The sequence below is a fragment of the Phyllobates terribilis genome, unplaced genomic scaffold (genome assembly GCF_046119375.1).
Source record: "Phyllobates terribilis strain yellow unplaced genomic scaffold, ASM4611937v1 Scaffold_1__5_contigs__length_1240528914, whole genome shotgun sequence".
Taxonomy (NCBI): domain Eukaryota; kingdom Metazoa; phylum Chordata; class Amphibia; order Anura; family Dendrobatidae; genus Phyllobates; species Phyllobates terribilis.
Window position 1 is genome coordinate 956,649,356 of NW_027362761.1, and position 17,757 is coordinate 956,667,112.

Consider the following 17,757-nt stretch of genomic DNA (forward strand, 5'->3'; position numbering starts at 1 on the left):
CATATTCTTCTATCTCCTTTGAATGGAGAATCGCATCACATCTGCATTTTTTTTTTTTTTTTTTTTAAAAGTCGGAAGCGGAGAAACTATGACAAAACAGAACAAAAATTAATGGCAACAGCAGATCTATCACATGACTGAAGCCATTAGTTCCTTACGGATTTCATTGACTATAATTGGATCCATCAGGTCTTCATTTGACCAGTACTCTTGGCCAAGTGTGATGGGTAACATGGATGTGAATAGAGCCTTAGGGTGCATTTACACTGCTTTTTTTCACATGTTCGTTGGTTCCGTTAGGGCTTGCGTCCGAAACCCCCACTCAGCACCCCCTCCTGCAAAAAGGATCCAGACATATGTGCCGACAGGGCCATAAAATATAATGGTGCTGACAGAACGAATGTGCTCTGACGTGCATCACTTTCGGGCCTATACGCCTACTGGAGACGGACACTCAGACATAATAGACTGCTTCTTGGTGTCTGTATCCAGTAGATGTATAATCCGTAAAATGATGCACGACACAGTGCACGCTCACTCTGTTGGTACCATTGTAGTCAATGGCCCCGTTGGCGCATGCACCCAAATCTCGTTTTTGCAGGGTGGTCCGGATGTAAGCCCCGACAGGACCAATGTGGGGAAAAAAACGATGTGAAAGCATCCTTAGCTACTGCTCCATGCCTGGAGGTTTTATACAGGTACTAGCTGCTGAGGTCCCACACAGCTATAATAAAAGGTAGCTTATTCAGCATAACAAGCTAGAATGTAAGGCAATTATATAGTATAGCTCTTTATGCTCTGTGCAAAAATTCAACTTTTGCTAACCCCAATTGTAATTACTGTGCACGCGTTGCCACCTTTTTCCATGCTGTTGTATTCCTTTGGTGTTGAGCCGCCTCCCTTGCTTTTCCTTCCTGCTTCATTGTCTCCTGTCCATGATATGAGCTTACCAACTGTGCATCCTCCCAGCTGCTGCGCTCGGCCGCTCCCATGGTATTAGTGCTCTGCTAGAAGCAGACATAAACACGCTGCCCGGGCGGCTGCTACAGCTTTACCTCTTCTAAATCAGCTTGGCCTTCAGATGTTTCTCTCAGATGGACATGTGCATGAAGACAACACCAGCCAGGAACTTTCTAGATCAGCTAATAGCACTTTAAGGGACAACATTGACTGAGTTCTGATCAGACTTCTCATAAAACTGTATCGCCCAGTTGCAATGCAGACAATCTTCTGTACATTCTGTACATGTAACCGGATCGAACATTGCTACTTGTTCAGTATTGCATGTCTTATAATATTTTTTTCTCCCTAGTAGTGTTTTATTTCAGGATAATTTTCACTGGTATCTGCATCCACATTATGTAGACGGGAAAAGCAATTTTATCTTCTCTCCGAACACAATGTATAGGTGTAGCCCTACTAGTTTTGGAACCTCGTGCAGTTTGGTCACTCCAGGATTTTCTCCAGTTTACACATCTAGACATAATATAAACATTTCAGGGAAGCGTAACACAATAAAATGTCTACAAAAGCTGGAGGCCAGTCTGAGGGGATGGCACTGCAGCGGTGTATGGCAGGACACACCGTGCCTACTAAATACATCCACTACTGAGCACATTTTCTGAGCAAATCTCTGGCCGGATCTCCTCATTTTATTAGCTGTAGTTTTGCAGAACTTTTATTTCAGACTGCCTAGCTTGTGAGACAATTAACGTAATGCAGTGGTGCACAAATCTCTGGAGGCTTCCAAGAAATGAAGGTCAATGATGGCGAGTAATGCCTTTGTTTTCTCCTGGATCTTGGCAGTGTATCTGTTTGGCTATGTGTGGTTGTTTTTTTTTTTTTTGGGTGGGTGTGTGTGTGGGGGGGGGGGGGGGGGGTATAATGTACAGGTCGTCTTCCATTAAGAGTTGTACTGCAAACCCCCTTGTCTTTACCGTTGTGTGGCAGTAATGGTTTCTGATGGAAGCGGTAGTGAGGAACATTGGTAGAACTGCTTCCATGGAGTCACGGCCATATCGCAGTGGTCACCGAATTGAAGTTCTACTTGGCTTTTGCTGCTGCTGTTAGGTGTGAAAAGGCCACTCTTCAGCCTCATTTAGACAGCTGAAATTCAGGTGCATTTAGCGCAAGTATGATGGTTGCGACTCAAATTGACCGCATCCTAGATCCCTTCAAATGGATGTACTGGAATGTCCAGGTGAGAATTCGCGCACACACAGTAACTGTGCCAAGCACAGTCAGAGCAGAAGCTCGATTTAACGGACTGCTGAGCTCCAGCAGTAACAGCCAGTGCTGGTGCCAGCACCATCACTAGCTGTTTAACCCTCTAAATGCTGCATTTAGAAAGGTGTGCAGGAGCTCCCCCTCTTCACAACCCACCACCATCCTCAATGCGATTGTGAGGTGCCAATGCTTTTCACAGTTGCAAGATTTTCTGTGGACTGCGTGGTCCATGCAAAATCGTGGAACAGTGTTCAATATTGATACAACTCTGCAATGAAAGCAAGGCTCTGGAGTCCGTGTCCCTTTTGGACTGACTTCTAAAATACACAGCTAAAAAAATAAAGGGAACACTCAAATAACACACCCTAGATCTGAATGAATGAAATATTCTCATTGAATACTTTGTTCTGTACAAAGGTGAATGTGCTGACAACAAAATCACACAAAAATCATCAATGGAAATCACATTTATTAACCAATGGAGGCCTGGATTTGGAGTCACCCCAAAATTAAAGTGGAAAAACACACTACAGGCTGATCCAACTTTGATGTAATGTCCTTAAAACAAGTCAAAATGAGGCTCAGTATTGTGTGTGGCCTCAACGTGCCTGTATGACCTCCCTACAACGCCTGGGCATGTCTGTTCTTACCATCAGTGTCGTCGGTGTTTTTTTGTTTTTCCACGGATGGGAAAGCTAAATTGCAAAGCTTCTCCTATACTTTGCAATGTTAAACATGGACAGAATACTGATGCCATCCGTGTGCAGTGTTTTTTGGGGGTTTTTTTGTTTTTTTTTCAGACTGGTAGACTTATCGGCTTTTTTTTTTTTTTTTTTTTCCCCCCCCCGTGCTGCCAGAAAAAATAATGGCACCATAGATTTATAATAGTTGCATTTTAAATCTGTGGAAAAAAACAGATGCAACACTGATGTCTGGATGAGGCCTTATGCTGCATTTCATTGCAGTCTTCACCGTATCCAATGCTTAGTAAATGGAAAAGTGTGAAATCTGCAAGTAATGCACGCACATTTGTAACCAAATCTGTAGCGCTAATATTCCGCAACATGTTCATAACTGTGTGTGAAATATATAATGTATGTATGAGTATATAATTTATTTCTCGCAGAAAATCACTTCAAAAGTGAAGTTGTTTCATAATAAAAATTATTAAATAATAATTCATAATTATTTAATTCTTTGAAAATGTCATTGAAGAAAGGAATTGGTGTTGGAATATAAAATTAGTAAATAAGTGATTACACTTTTTTTTTTTTTTTTTCTCACCACACGATTCACAAAAGATCTGCTATTATTCTCACTGGCCTTGTTGAGGGTGTGTGGTGGAGTCACTCTTCATGAATCAGGAGCATCTTAAAAGTAGCATGCACAGTCTTGCGCCATGCCATGGGGAACACCACAACTTGTCACGAATTAGACGAGCTGTGGCATCAAGCCCTAGATCTGCACATTTTGGTTGAGCTATGAAAAACTGACTTAAATGGCAAGTCACAATTTTTTTTTTTTTTTTTTGCTTAACTCCTAGTTGCGCAAAATACGTTGTGAATTTTCAAAGTGATTTTATGCCAGAAATTTGGAATTGCTTGGATGAATCTAAGCTATGGTTTTACCATTCTTTGGTTACCAGATGGCTTATGCCTGTGATTGGCTGCACCGATCAGATGACTTAAATGGCGTATCAGAAACCTCCAATGCTTCAGCCAGTCGCAGGCCTCAGTGGTGAGCTGTCCAAAGAACCTCATGGCTTTGGGTCCAGAGTAGACCACAGATGCTCCAAGCAGCTGGATCCATGGTGTTGATGGCAGCCTAACATGGCCTATTTTGTTGTTTTTACTCCATCCTTAATGGCGGTATTGTTGGTGTGGCGGGGTGTGTTTTATCTGGGCGTGTGTGTTTAGGCTGGGGTAAAAGAACCCCTGTGGTCTGCAGAAATATGGAGCCTTTTTTTTTTTTTTTTTTTTTTTTCCTTCTCAAGACTTCTCTGTTCAGAAATTTTACCAATGCTTTAGAATTGAGCTCTGGAGACCCTGTTCACAAGCGAAGGACATCATGGCTTTGACACCGACCTCTTGAAGAGCACTGGCTCATTATATGCCAGACCCTTTTTCCTCTACACTTCTGGCTTCGGCAATATAAAAGGTTGGTTGTTTTGTACCGCCCATTTTGCTATCCTTCCAGGATTGCAGTATTTTTGCCAGTAAGAATAGTGCTGAAAATGTTCGATTGTGGCCAAGAAATGTCAAATGGGGCTACAGCGCCCAGTCAAAGGCTATGACCACTGATGTTTAGGATCTCTTAAGATATTGGTCTTTTGATACAAAACCTGATGAAGGATTAAAAGGAGTCAGCACAAATGACCAGACCAAGCACAGGCACTATGGTGCACCCTTGGCGTGGTCAATCAGTTCAGTGCACCTTCCCACCTACTTATTTTGCAGCTATCTCCATCCTCCTGTTCCTTGCTTAACAATTGGGCTTTGCAAGAGTGGAGATGGATGGAAACAAGAAGATGGGAAGGTGTGCTGCGCTGAACTGCTCTGCTTCGCCACCGAGCGGCTATGCTTGGTTTGTCATTTTTGTTCTGACAGGCTTCCTTTTTTAAGATGTTTGGGACGAAGTACAAAGAGTAAAACTGGTAGTAACTTGCATCAGAAGTTTATTACCAGTTCAGTGTGAATGCAGCTAAATTGTCATATATTGGGACGTTATGGGCTGCAGACATTGGTACGTGTATTCCATACTGTATAGTCTAAGGTCCCACCGCTCCATAGACCTGCAGCCTGGGAATCTGTGTGCTTTCATACAGGTGTTATGGTCACTGGTTTTCCACACACGGCTGACTGTACGGTGGATAGTTATGTAATGCCTGTCTTCATAATGTTGTTTTAGGGCTGTCCTTTTTCACCTGTATGGTGGTTTGGCTATAAATGCAAAATTATACATCAGCTGCTATATGAAATTATAGCTGTTCTCTTCTACACCTCCAGTTTTATACAATTCGGCAGTATTTTAACACATCAGGTCTTTCCTGGTCCCATTAAACCCAGATGGGAATAGTGTACATAGAGATTACTGTAGTTCGCAGACCTTAGAGAGGAGCCTCAGGAATTGCTGGACTAGTTAAACCTTCTGCAAAACCTAGTCCAAGATAATTTATGTAAATATTGGCCACTGAGAGCAACATGGTTTTAATTTAATTTTTTTTCTAAATGGTTCACATAGAAATGTATGGTTTCTGTCATCTGTACAAGTGACGTGGAGATGAACATTGAAGGAGTTGTGCCCTTTAAAAAAAAAAAACAACCTTTTTTTTCTTTTTTACCATAGGCTCACTACCAACTATTAAACTGACCTTTTTTTAATTGCTCTCTGGGTCTAGTGGTGATACATCACAATACCCAATCTACATTGGGAGAGCCCCTGAGCTCAGTGATTAGCTGCAGGGCTGTCGACGTGACATTGGGGGGGCTGCCAGATTCATCCAGTGTTTGCCGGTCAAGCCGGAGGTCTTTACTCAGTGTAAGTCTGAGAGCCAGATTGAAGCCAGAACGGGGCTCTGTCTTACATTGTGACCATTTCCTCTGACTTCTGATCAGCCATAAGCTGCGGTCACAAGATGACTGATCTGGATCGGAGCAGCGCCGGGAAGAGCTGAAGACTGCGGCTGGGGAATAGAATACTAGGGTCGTGGCAACACTCCAGGGCTGAAGCAGTAATATTTCTTCCTTCTTCTTTGATAGCAGCGGCAGGAAAATGGGGAAAAGGGCTGCCGTCACCTTTGGAGTTGTATCATAACCGTCTAAGTTGATTTTCAGCAACTTGCATGTCTCAACATTTTGCAGGTTGCGCTGCTCTACCCATCCCCCTCTCCTCTTGCATAATGTTTCAGACATCTTTAGCTATGCAGCTTAATACTTCCAAATAGAAGTTTTAAGAAATGCTGTTTGTATTTTAGGTTTTAGAGCTCACTAGAATGCTAATGTGATGGGACACCCTAACATTCTACTTTTTTTGCTTCCTTTTAGTTCTCCCTCCAGTGCTTGTTCCAAGACACAGCGAGTACAACCCGCAACACAGTCTCCTGGCTCAGTTTCGAACAATGGAGCCCACTGAGCCACACATGCCACACAATGCCACGTTTCCAGATTCTTTCCAGCAGCCAAACAGCCACCCGTTTCCCCATTCGCCTAACAGCAGCTACCCGAACTCCCCCGGCAGCAGCAGTACTTACCCTCATTCTCCAGCAAGCTCTGATCCTGGAAGCCCTTTCCAGATCCCAGGTACGTACCTTCATGTCCTCTCAATGCCCTGTTAAGTGTGTTGGTTTGGAAATTATTTTTGGGGGGAGGAATTGTCGGTGTCTGAAATTTTGTTTTTGATTTTCGAGTGAAAAAGCAGAGTAAAATCTTTCTTGGTAGTAAATCGTGGCAAGAAGCAGTCCGCTGAAGGTAGAGCTTGTGGAATACAGTAGTATCTGTAGGTCTTATGAATAGCCCAGGTGCACAGTCTTTCTGAAGGGCAGAGGTCAATTGACAGACTGGAAATTGATTGGCTAATGACAAAGACATTTTCCATGATGCAAAGGGGACAACTAAAAACAGAAAAACTGACAAAATCAAACTTTGAGGATACCAGTTATTTGCCAGATAATTACAGGTCTCGCATCAATCATCCACTAAGTATTACCCACACGTGACTTTGGGTTGTTTTTCTGTTGTCTGTAAGCTTGTATTGCTAGGCTTTAAAAAAAAAAAAAAAAAAAATAGGCCGACATTATGGTTGTAGGGTATGACGTGTGTGTTTATGGTTTTTTGGGGGTTTTTTTTTTTGTAACAACTGAGATAAATTTGAAGTGTAGACTTTCAGGTTTAATTAAAGGTGTTGAACAAAAATATCCCGTGACATGTTTAGGAATTGCAAACATTTCTCTACAAAGCCTCCTCCTTTCCGGGACTCAAAAGTAATTTGGTCAAGTTACCTTATCACAATGAAAATGTTCATTTGTAATACTTTGTAGAGTCCTTTGCAGGCAATGACTGCCTGAAGTTTGGAAGCCATGGACGTCACCAAACGCTGGGTTTCCTCCCTTGTGATGCTTTACTGCAGCTGACTTCAGTTTGTGGATCTTTCTCCCTCAAATTTTGTCTTAAGCATGTGAAATGCTACTCTATGGGGTTGAGATCTGGTGACTGACTCGCTAATTGCAGAATATTCCTCTGCTTTGCCTTTCTGAGACCTGCAACCCAGGAGTTTTGGGTCATTGTGTAGTGTGAAACGCCGTCCAATTAACCTTGCTCCATTTGGCTGAATCTGAGCAGAGGGCATAGCCCTGTACTCTTCAGAATTCATCCAGCAGCTGCTGTCTTCAGTCACATCATCAATAAACGCTAGTGACCCAGTACCATTGGAAGCCATACATGCCCATGCTATCACACATTCCCCATCATACTTTTCAGAGGATGTGGTGAGCTTTGGATCATGAGCCATTCCAAGCATTCTCCATACTTTCTTCTTCCCATCATTTTGGTACAGGTTGATCTTCGTTTCATTTGCCCAAAGAATGCCAAAAAACATCTAAAAAAGCCAGCCCAGTACTGGGACAGAAAGAGACAAGCCAGAATAGCCTATTTTAAGACTGATTAATGGTTTGCACATTGGTGAACCCTCTATTTGCTCTCATGAAGTCTTCTCTTTATGGTAGACTTGGATACTGAAACACCTACTTCCTGGAGAGTGTTCTTCACTTGGGTGGATGTTGTTAATGGGTTTTTCTTCACCTTGAAAAGGATTCTGTGATCATCCACCACTGTTGGCTTGTATGGACGTAAAGGCCTTTTTCATTTCCAAGCTCACAAGTGCATTTTTTTTTTTTGCAGAATGTACCAAACTGTTCATTTGGCCACTCCTAACATTTCTGCTCTCTCTGAAGCAACAGCTTTCAAATGCCACATCTGGAATCTGCTATAGACCTTTTACCTGCTTAATTGATAGATTAATTAGGGAATAGCCCATGCAGCCCATTAAAAAGCCTGAGATTGCCAAATTACCTTTTTGGTCCCTTTTAAAAATAGGCAGTTACAAATTAAAGGGCTGTAATTTCTAAACCCTTACTCCAATTAGTATGTGAATACCCTCAAACTAAATCTGAGTCTTCTCCTTTAAGACCATATTGATTATATAACTAACTTGAATATGTATTGTTAAACCAGCTAAAATGCAAAAAATTGTCACGGTCCACATATTTCTCGGCTCACAACCCACCCGGGTGTATTCTAAAGGTGCTATTGATATGAAATTCTCACCAGATGTCGGTAACAACCCATCCAATCCACTCGGGCAAAATAATCAAACCATTGATGTCCATAAATTAAGTTGTGCAATAATGAGAAATAAAACTGGGAAAAAGTATTGAACACGCTTACTGAAATGTATTTAATACTTCACACAAAAGCCTTTGTTGGTGATGACAGCTTCAAGACTTCTGTGTGGGGAAACTAGTCACATACATTGCTTAGGTGTGACTTTGGCCCATTCTTCCACACAAACACTCGTTCAAATCCTGAAGTTTCTGTGGGCTTTTTCTATGAACTTGGATTCAGATGAGGTGATTGGCTGTGCCATTCTAGCAGTTTTATTTTCTTTCTCTGAAATTAATTGAGTTTCCTTGGCTGTGTATTTGGGATTATAGTCTTGCTGAAATGTCCATCCTGGTAGATGGCAGCAGATTTATTTTCAAGAATGTCTCTACATTTGTCCATTCATCCTTCTTTCAATGATGTGAAGTTTGCCAGTTCTGTATGCTGAGAAAAGCCCCACACAACGTTTCCCCCTCCAACCTTCACTGTTGGTATGGTGTCTTTGGGGTGATATGCAGTGCCTTTTGGCCTCCAAACAGTGTATTATGGCATCCAAAGAGTTCAATTTTGATCTCATCTGACGAGACTATATTATCTCAGTATTTCACTGGCTTGTCTAAATGTTGAGCAAACTTTTAAATCGCTTGAACATGCTTCTTTTTCAGCAATGGAGTCTTGCGTGGTGAGCGTGCACACAGGCCATGGAAGTTGTGTGCATTACTAATAGTTTTCTTTCTAACAGTTGTACCTGCAGATTCTAGGTCTTTCCGTAGCTCTTCACAGGTGGACCTTGGATCTTGGACAACTCTTATAATTTTTTGCACTCCTCTGTCTGAAATTTTGCAGGAGCACCTGGTTGTGGCCAGTTAATGGAGAATTGCTGTTCTTTCCACTTCTAAATTATGGCCCCAACAGTTATCACTGAAACCTTCAGTAGTTTAGAAAAATTTCTGTTACCAATGCAATCAATATGTTTTGCAACAATAAGGTTGCAAAGGTCTTGAGACCGCTCACTGGTTTTACTGTAGCATTGAGAGGTTGCCATGAGTCTCTCATTACCAAGGTGCCACATAATACCAGCTGGTTTACCTGATTTCTTATTTCTTTCACTAAGTGGCAGGATTGCTTTCTAATTAGATTTCAGCTGGTGTCATGACTTTCCATGGCATTTTACGCATCTTTCTTCAGGTGTTAAATACTTTTTCCCTTTGTCATTTCTCATTATTACATGTAACTTAATTTACAGACATCTTTGGTTTGATTTTTGCCTGTGTGGATGGGATGGGTTGTTACCAACATCTGGTGAGAATTTCATGTCCATAGCACCTCTTAAATATTTTTAATTAGAAAATTGGTGACGCGTTCAATACTTTATTTCACCCGCTGTATGTATGAGATATAGCTTTAATAGCGCATGCATTATTGACTTCCCACAATATCTTCTTTCTGGATATTTGGGTGTAGAACTTTGGCGTAAGGTGTGTGTGTGTGTGTGTGTGTGGATGGATACTATATAATATATAGTTGCTCTCTCCCCCTTTTTAACAAAATGAAGTTTTGTTTTGTGACCATTGTCGCACTATTTAATTGTGTGCTACTCAAGTAACACTGCTGAGATAGTCAGCCCAATGCAGATTTATTTGCAGTTGAATAGATTTGTGAGGTTAGTTACCAGACTTTTTTAACAGGGAGAACACTTAAGGTTATTGATGCCCATCTTAGAAATTCCCTGCAGGTGCCTCTCCAATACTTTGCTAGTCCTGCAGAGCTTCCTGGGATGATATGTTGTCGTCATGTGACTGCAGACAATTTTTTTTTTTTTTTTATATGGGGTTACTTTTTTTTTTTTTTTTTTTATTGGGGGTTACTTTTTTTTTTTTTTTTTTTTTTTCCGTTACCATTAGGTAGTCTGACCATTTAGTGTACAAGAGCACTTAATAAAATGTTTTGCGATTCTTCTTTTTTTTTTTCTTTATTTTCAGCAGACACCCCTCCTCCAGCTTACATGCCTCCTGAAGATCAGATGACCCAGGAGAACTCTCAGCCGATGGACACAAACATGATGGTGCCTCCCATCACTCAAGAAATAAATCGAGCAGGTGAGCGGGCCACTGCCGAGCAGTGGTGGCAGTGTTTATAGCTGTAAAGTGTGTGCCTGCTCACTAAATCCTAGACAGCAGTCACTGTTTTGGCCTAGAAATCCCAGCAGCTTGTCATTGAGCAAGTATTGTTTAAACAGGAAAACACTCGATATGTTGATAAAACGCTCTGCAAGCAGTACACTCGTTGGAGTGATTGCCATATCAACCATTTCCTTGTTTACATAACAACCGAGGAGAAAACTCGCACTGTCCCGACTGTTCCCATAAAGGAATGGGAAGCGTGCTACTTGAAAAGCTGCAGTTGTGAAAAACTAATCACGTGCTGCGCGTTTCAGGCTGACGTTTAGCAAAAGAATCTCAAAGTGGCATGGTCAGCTGATATACTGTCCTGTATACTCAGTGTAGCCAAAACTGCACCAAAAGTTGTTTTGGCTACTGGAAATCTCCTGGCAATGCCAACTTAGGCTGTTTTTTCTGTATTTTTGCAGTGCCCTCCTTTGGGTAGGTGACTGACAAGCTGTGTATACATGGCAGCCTGTCATTGTAGGTAGAGGCAGGCTGAGAACTAGGCTGGATTCACACATGCAGTTTTTCGAATGGCTTCCAATGCAGTATTTTGAAGCAGACATTGGTGGAAAAACAAGCATTAACATCACACACCAGGAAAAACTATGGAAAATATTTTTTTCTCGCTATTGTGTGAAGACACACTTGTAATTACAATAAAATAACATTAAGGTAACTGGCCAACACTTGTGTAAAAGAGCTTGAGTGCCACCTTTCTGTGCTGGCAGGTTCAGTGCACTACACCATTGACATTTTCAGTTTTGCTAGTTTTTTTCTCCTGTTTTAGGAACTTCCCGTGGGAACTCTCTACTTCCCTTTTTCACATGTGGCTCAATACCGCGGATCTCATGAGCTTTGTTCCTGTACGCGTGGCACTGTAGAGAAGGGCATGTTCACACAGGAGAACTGATAAACTATCCTTCTCCTCCATACTGCCATGCTGTTAAAACTTAGTCTGTCTTTTCTCGGTCCCACAAATACACAGCTTTCTTTACAGCAGTCAGACACATTGCTTCTTGCATGGCATTTGCTGCTATATTTGTCTCTTCTCTCTCATCTCAGAGCTTCTTGGTAATTGTTTCATTTAAAATTCCCATTTAAAGAGGCCGCACTGGATAGGCAATGTGCTCCCGAGGCATGCGGTGCTAGGACTAGCTCGGCAATATGAATAGAAGCCTGGCACACAACCCTATCCTACTGTCCCAGCCCCACACTGATGGGTTTAAGTTGTGTTCAAATAGGTTTTTGTTGCAGATTGTTTAAAAAAAAAAAAACACAACCCTACACTCTGTGAACAAGGCTTTAAAGGGGGCTTAACCACTACTTGGAAAAGTACTCGCACTCCTCTTGGATGAAACTGTTTTGGACGAGAGAAGTATGAGCGCTGTAGCCCATCAGCAGCCACTGATTTAGGCGGCAGCTCCTAAGTCGCATCATGTCAGGCGGCAGCTCCTATATACAGTGCTGACATCGTTGGAACAGCCCCCGTCGAGGAGGTGAGTATTTTCCATCTTAAGATGAAATGCAGTAAAACTAATAATACGACTAATAATTTCTGAGGCTGCTGTGGTTTGCTTGCTGGCACATTCTTGTTGGTTCTATCTTAGGGGGACCTGAACCCCCAATTGTTTCTAATGTGTGCCCTTCTGGAAGTGTTGGATCGGGGTTTGGACAGCCTACACTGCCAGACATGGTCTGCAGAGGTTACATTTAACAAGCTGCATCCTGTCAGTGGAGTTGGGTGATTTCCATTGTTGGCCTTTGCTGGGAACAGAGACACATCACACCTGCTCTGCATGACTTATAGCAAACGTAAGGAAGTTGTGTGAGAAATCTCTGCAAGAGGGATGATTCATCCCAGAAGAATTGCCAGCTGGCAGGGTTTCTTACAAATGTTGAGAAAGCTGTAGCCTTGATGGTTACTGGTATCTTGATGTGTGAAAGTTAAGTAACCCTTTCTTTAATAATCGGGCACATATTAATTATATCTACAGTGGGATGTTCAGGGGAGCCACATAATTGAGAAATGGGTAATGTGTCCTCATGGATTAGATTTGCTGCTGCCATACCAGCTGTTTGCTGATAAGTTTTCTTAAAGGGAACCGGTCACCGGGTTTACCCCATATGAGATGCGATCACCACCTTTTAGCCCTCATATACGGCATTCTAATATCCTGTGTATAAGCCTCCGATCCGGCCTGCAGGACAAGGAAAACACCTTTTATTATACTCTCCTATGGGGACGTCTGGTCCGATGGACGTCACTGTCTTGGTCTGGTGCCTCCCTTCCTGCGATGCCGTCTTTCTGTGCTTCGTGTGGATGACTCGCTCCTACGTCACCCATACAGGGTCCCTGGCATCGCACCCCTGCGCAGGCGTACTTTACTCTGGCCTAGTCAGGGCAGAGACATACGTCTGTGCAGGAGTGCGAAGCTGGGGAACACTCTGTGGATGACTCGTTCTTGCAAAGCACAGAAGGAGGACGGCATCAAAAGGGGGAGGCACCAGACCAAGACGGTGACGTCCATCGGACCTGACCACCCCGTAGGGGAGTATAATAAAAGGTGTTTTCCTTGTCCTGCAGGCCGGATCGGAGGCTTATACACAGGATATTAGAATGCCGTATATGAGGCCTGAAAGGTGATGGCCGTATCTCATATGGGACAAACCAGGTGATGGGTAATTATTTAACCGTTTGCTCTTTTGCAATTCGCAAACTTGGCCTTTAAGTAATGCCGGTGTGTGACAGTGTGCAGGTACTGAATGTCCGCAGTGATCCTATAATATAGAGGGTCTGAATCTGTCCCCCCTGAAATCTCTTCTGGACAAGGTGATGTTATGGAGACAAGCACTTTGGCAAATTACTTGTTAAAGTCCTGTTAAATACAAATAAGTATAGGAGCCCCTTACTTGGTGTAGAGTACAATCTGATCAGTACTTTTTTTTGTTTTGTTTTTATACTCTAAACATGACGTTTTTGTGAGCACAGCCCAATGATGCTGCTTTACAGTAAAGGAGCCCGTACATGTAATGTGCACCTTGACTATACACGTCTGCCCTCTCATTGTATCTGGTTACATACACACGTATGTGCGGATGTAGCTTGTGCCCATGCCATATAATTATGTGATGTCTGTCTTGCAGATGTTCAAGCTGTTGCTTACGAGGAGCCAAAACACTGGTGTTCTATTGTGTATTATGAGCTGAACAATCGCGTTGGAGAAGCGTTTCATGCCTCCTCCACAAGTGTTTTGGTGGATGGCTTCACTGATCCTTCAAACAACAGGAACAGATTTTGTCTTGGGCTTTTGTCGAATGTTAACCGCAACTCCACTATTGAGAACACTAGGAGGCATATTGGGAAAGGTATGTCTAATTGGGCAGTAGTGATGTGAAATGATTTAAAGCACTATTCCAGTGTTGTATTGTTTCAGCACTGGAGTGGTGCTACTAATCAAAGTTCCCTGACCCTAGTCATGTACTTCCCAGCGCTGCTCCGGTGCCACTCCACCATCTTGTGACCGGAACTTCTGACTAACCACAAGTCAGAGGTAACGGTCACAAGCTCTCGATGTAAGTCTGAGAGCCTTGTTCTGGCTCTCCTACACTGACATTGAGTTGTAATTTTCAGATCCCCCAACAAACACTAGCGCGATCCACAGATCAAAAACTGTTGGGGGGAGCCGACCGGAGTGGTGCTGAGAACAGAAGAACATGGTGGCTGGTAAGTATATGACTAGGGGAAGGAACCTTACATTAGTTTCCCCACTCCAGCGCTGCAATTAAACAAAAAAAAAAACTATTGTGGTGCTTTAGATAGTGCTCCCATAGCCCTTTATTCTTTTAATAGTTGCATATTGAAAATACAACTATCTTTCATACTCTTTAGTTAAGATTAGACTGCAATGTTTGTTTTTTAGACTTTAGATATACAATGGATACAGAAAAGATGTATAGTTTATGATGTGTATTTATCATGTAGGACACGAGTTCTGTGCTTGTTTTTCTAGGTGTTCACTTGTATTACGTTGGAGGTGAAGTGTACGCCGAGTGTCTGAGTGACAGCAGCATTTTTGTCCAGAGCCGGAATTGTAACTATCACCATGGCTTTCACCCAACCACTGTCTGTAAGATACCCAGCGGTTGCAGCCTGAAGATATTCAACAACCAGGAGTTTGCTCAGCTTTTAGCTCAGTCTGTGAACCATGGTTTTGAGACGGTCTATGAACTAACAAAGATGTGCACTATCCGGATGAGTTTTGTCAAGGTAAAGTACCACTAAGCTATGCCTTAATATACGTTCACTGATACTGTAGTGTATACTCCCTCACACCTGTAAAATGAACACAACTTCTTCATTAAGTGTGTAATGCTCACTGTTTTATCCCTTCAATAGTCAAATTAAAAGATGTAAATGCAACAAATTTCACTCCTAGGGGTTCCAGTGTGAGCTGACGCATGTTTTTACCACCTCTCCAAACATTGCTGGTTGGGTACCAGTCAGATCCTGGTGATGGTCCTTGAGGTCGAACCCACATGTACTAGACGTGCATGGCATATCTTGTGGATTTGCCATAAGTGATATGAAATTTATCCTGTCTGGACCAGTGGCAGCATGAATTAGACACTGATTGCACAATTGCAGCCAGTTGTGTTTTGATCTGCAACACCAGTGTTGAGGAAAAACTGGCAGTGTTTGAAAATCCGGTCAGGGACTAAAGCAAGAGATGTGACTAGTCCGATGCAGACACCAGCCAGCTTCTCCCCACCCTACTGCACGTGATTGACAGATATCTCCTCGTGTGTGCATAGAAGAGACTTGTCAATCAAGTAGAGCAGTGGGCGTGCTGACTAGTCAAGTCTCTACCCATGGTCCCCGGCCAGCTTTAAAAACTTTTCTTTGCAGCCGGATAGGTTTTACTCGCTGTGGGATTTCAATCACGCCACCAGGCTGATTCATGCTGCCCATGGTTTGAGCAGTGTGAATCGGACGACTGGGTCCCTTTTAAACTCTACATATTGATCATGTACGGTTTGTCTCAAGAATACATATTCCGGGTTGACAATGTAATAAAGTATTGGGCTTGCTTCTTAACTTTGCAGAGGTCCATGTGTGAACATCCATCACTAATGAAGGGATTAATTTTAATATATTTTTGCTTTATTTTCAGGGCTGGGGTGCAGAGTATCATCGCCAGGATGTAACCAGCACCCCCTGCTGGATTGAGATTCACCTGCATGGCCCACTTCAGTGGCTGGATAAAGTACTTACTCAAATGGGCTCCCCCCATAATCCCATCTCCTCGGTCTCCTAATTAGATCTGGACACTTCTGGATGATATGGAGCCGTGCATGTACTTGAAGGATGTTAGACACGCATACTGGCAAGAGGACTGTATTATGCAATTTTTCATATTTTCCTCGTCACTTTAGGAGCCTCGAATACTTGATGTTTGTGACCAATTCTTAACATGAAAGGGGAAGAGGGTCCCTGTATATGTGGCTAAATCTTCTCAGCAGCTAACCCCCCTCCCCCCTCTTTGTAATTGGATTGAGTTCACAGTATAGCGTTGTAACTGAAAACCATGCTATGTAAAGTATTAACTGGGGCAAACGTCCTCCTGGCTGAGATCTAGATTTGGCGGGGGGGGGGGGGGTATTAAAGTGAAAAATGTCATTCGGTTCCATTTTCCCAGTAGCTTCACATGAAAAACTCTTGACACTACTTATTTTGTGTACTGGCCAGACTGCCGTCAGGATGTTAGGAGATGCTCCTTACTGTTTGTACAGTGTTTTATATAGACCGATTCTTTCCCTTCTTCCTGCCAGGAGTAATAAAGAATAGTTGGGGTGGACTAGATGAATTTTTCTTTTCCTTAACAGTTTGAGGAGGTTCACTAGGACAATATATTAAAATGTGAGCACTGCTTTGATGGCTTTTATAATTTTTATTTTTTTTAACATCAGTTGTGCATGTACTGCACATCTATTTCTTTTCCTACTTTCTGCAGTCGGCTGAATGGAGTGTAAGTGTTCTTCTTCTCTGCAGCACCAGCCTTGGTATCCTACACTTTTTCATGATCTTCTAGCTAGTGCGCTTCACTATCTGCTGGAGGGGACTTGCGATGTTGAAGATGCCCTCCTTCCTGTATTGTAACACTACTGCTGTCATAGATCTTGGATTTGACTGCTAGTATATAGGGGAAGGCATTTTGTTCTAAAAGACATGGAAAATAATCCTCAAATATTGCACCTCCTCTAGTGTCTGACGGCCTGAACAAACACTTTTTGCTGAGCGCTCAAATTGGATTAATTTCAATATCCAAGGTTTACTCACTTGCAAACTTATTCTTTTCCCTTTTTTATGATGTTACTTTTTGTACTATTTTTGTTTTTCTTTTATATTCACAGTTAAGCTGTAGTACTTCCCGAGAGTACTTTTATTCCAATTCTAGTAGATATTGTCTACTAGAAGTTTAAATAAATTGTCATTATTGCTTACCTGTATAACTCGTGTGGTATGTACTCTTTACTTCCAGGTACCGTTCATGCTGTTTGCTTGTTGTGATTTGTAAAAGATTCATGGGCCTAACAGCTCAACTCTCATTATTTGAAAATGGCTGACAACGCTATACAACAAAACACTTTCCTCACTGATTGGAATCCAGAAGCAAGTATAAGACCTGGCGATGGAGAGCCCAGTGCACTTCAGAGGTCTTTTTTGCATAAAACTTCCTTTTTTTTTTCAAAAAAAAGTTACAAGCAGTCAGATCAACTGATTCTCCTCCCTTCACCTTGCTGATTCTTTTTGATCCCCCACTAGTGTTGAGCGATACCTTCCGATATCAGGAAATATCGTATCGTATCGGATTGGATCGGACCGATACTTTTTGAGTATCGGATATCGCCGATTCCGATACCGGAAACCAATGCAAGTCAATGGGACACTAATATCGGAATGAAAATAAACCCTTTCTTTCCTTGTAGGT

The 17,757-nt window shown here is 42.4% G+C and overlaps 1 protein-coding gene across 2 annotated transcripts in view; it reads left to right on the forward strand.

The window, feature by feature from the left end:
• SMAD1 (SMAD family member 1) overlaps positions 1-17,278 on the forward strand; it is a 38,731-nt gene extending 21,453 nt beyond the window's left edge. Inside the window, exons 3-7 of one of the 2 annotated variants that reach the window (XM_073642492.1) lie at positions 6,270-6,524; positions 10,586-10,699; positions 13,913-14,134; positions 14,779-15,035; positions 15,940-17,278. In XM_073642492.1, coding sequence (XP_073498593.1) covers positions 6,270-6,524; positions 10,586-10,699; positions 13,913-14,134; positions 14,779-15,035; positions 15,940-16,083 — 992 coding nt within the window. In that variant the 3' untranslated portion in view covers positions 16,084-17,278. Of the gene's footprint in view, positions 1-6,269; positions 6,525-10,582; positions 10,700-13,912; positions 14,135-14,778; positions 15,036-15,939 lie in introns of both variants that reach the window. The other variant, XM_073642491.1, reaches the window with a different exon arrangement.
• The last annotated feature ends 479 nt before the right edge of the window (positions 17,279-17,757 follow it).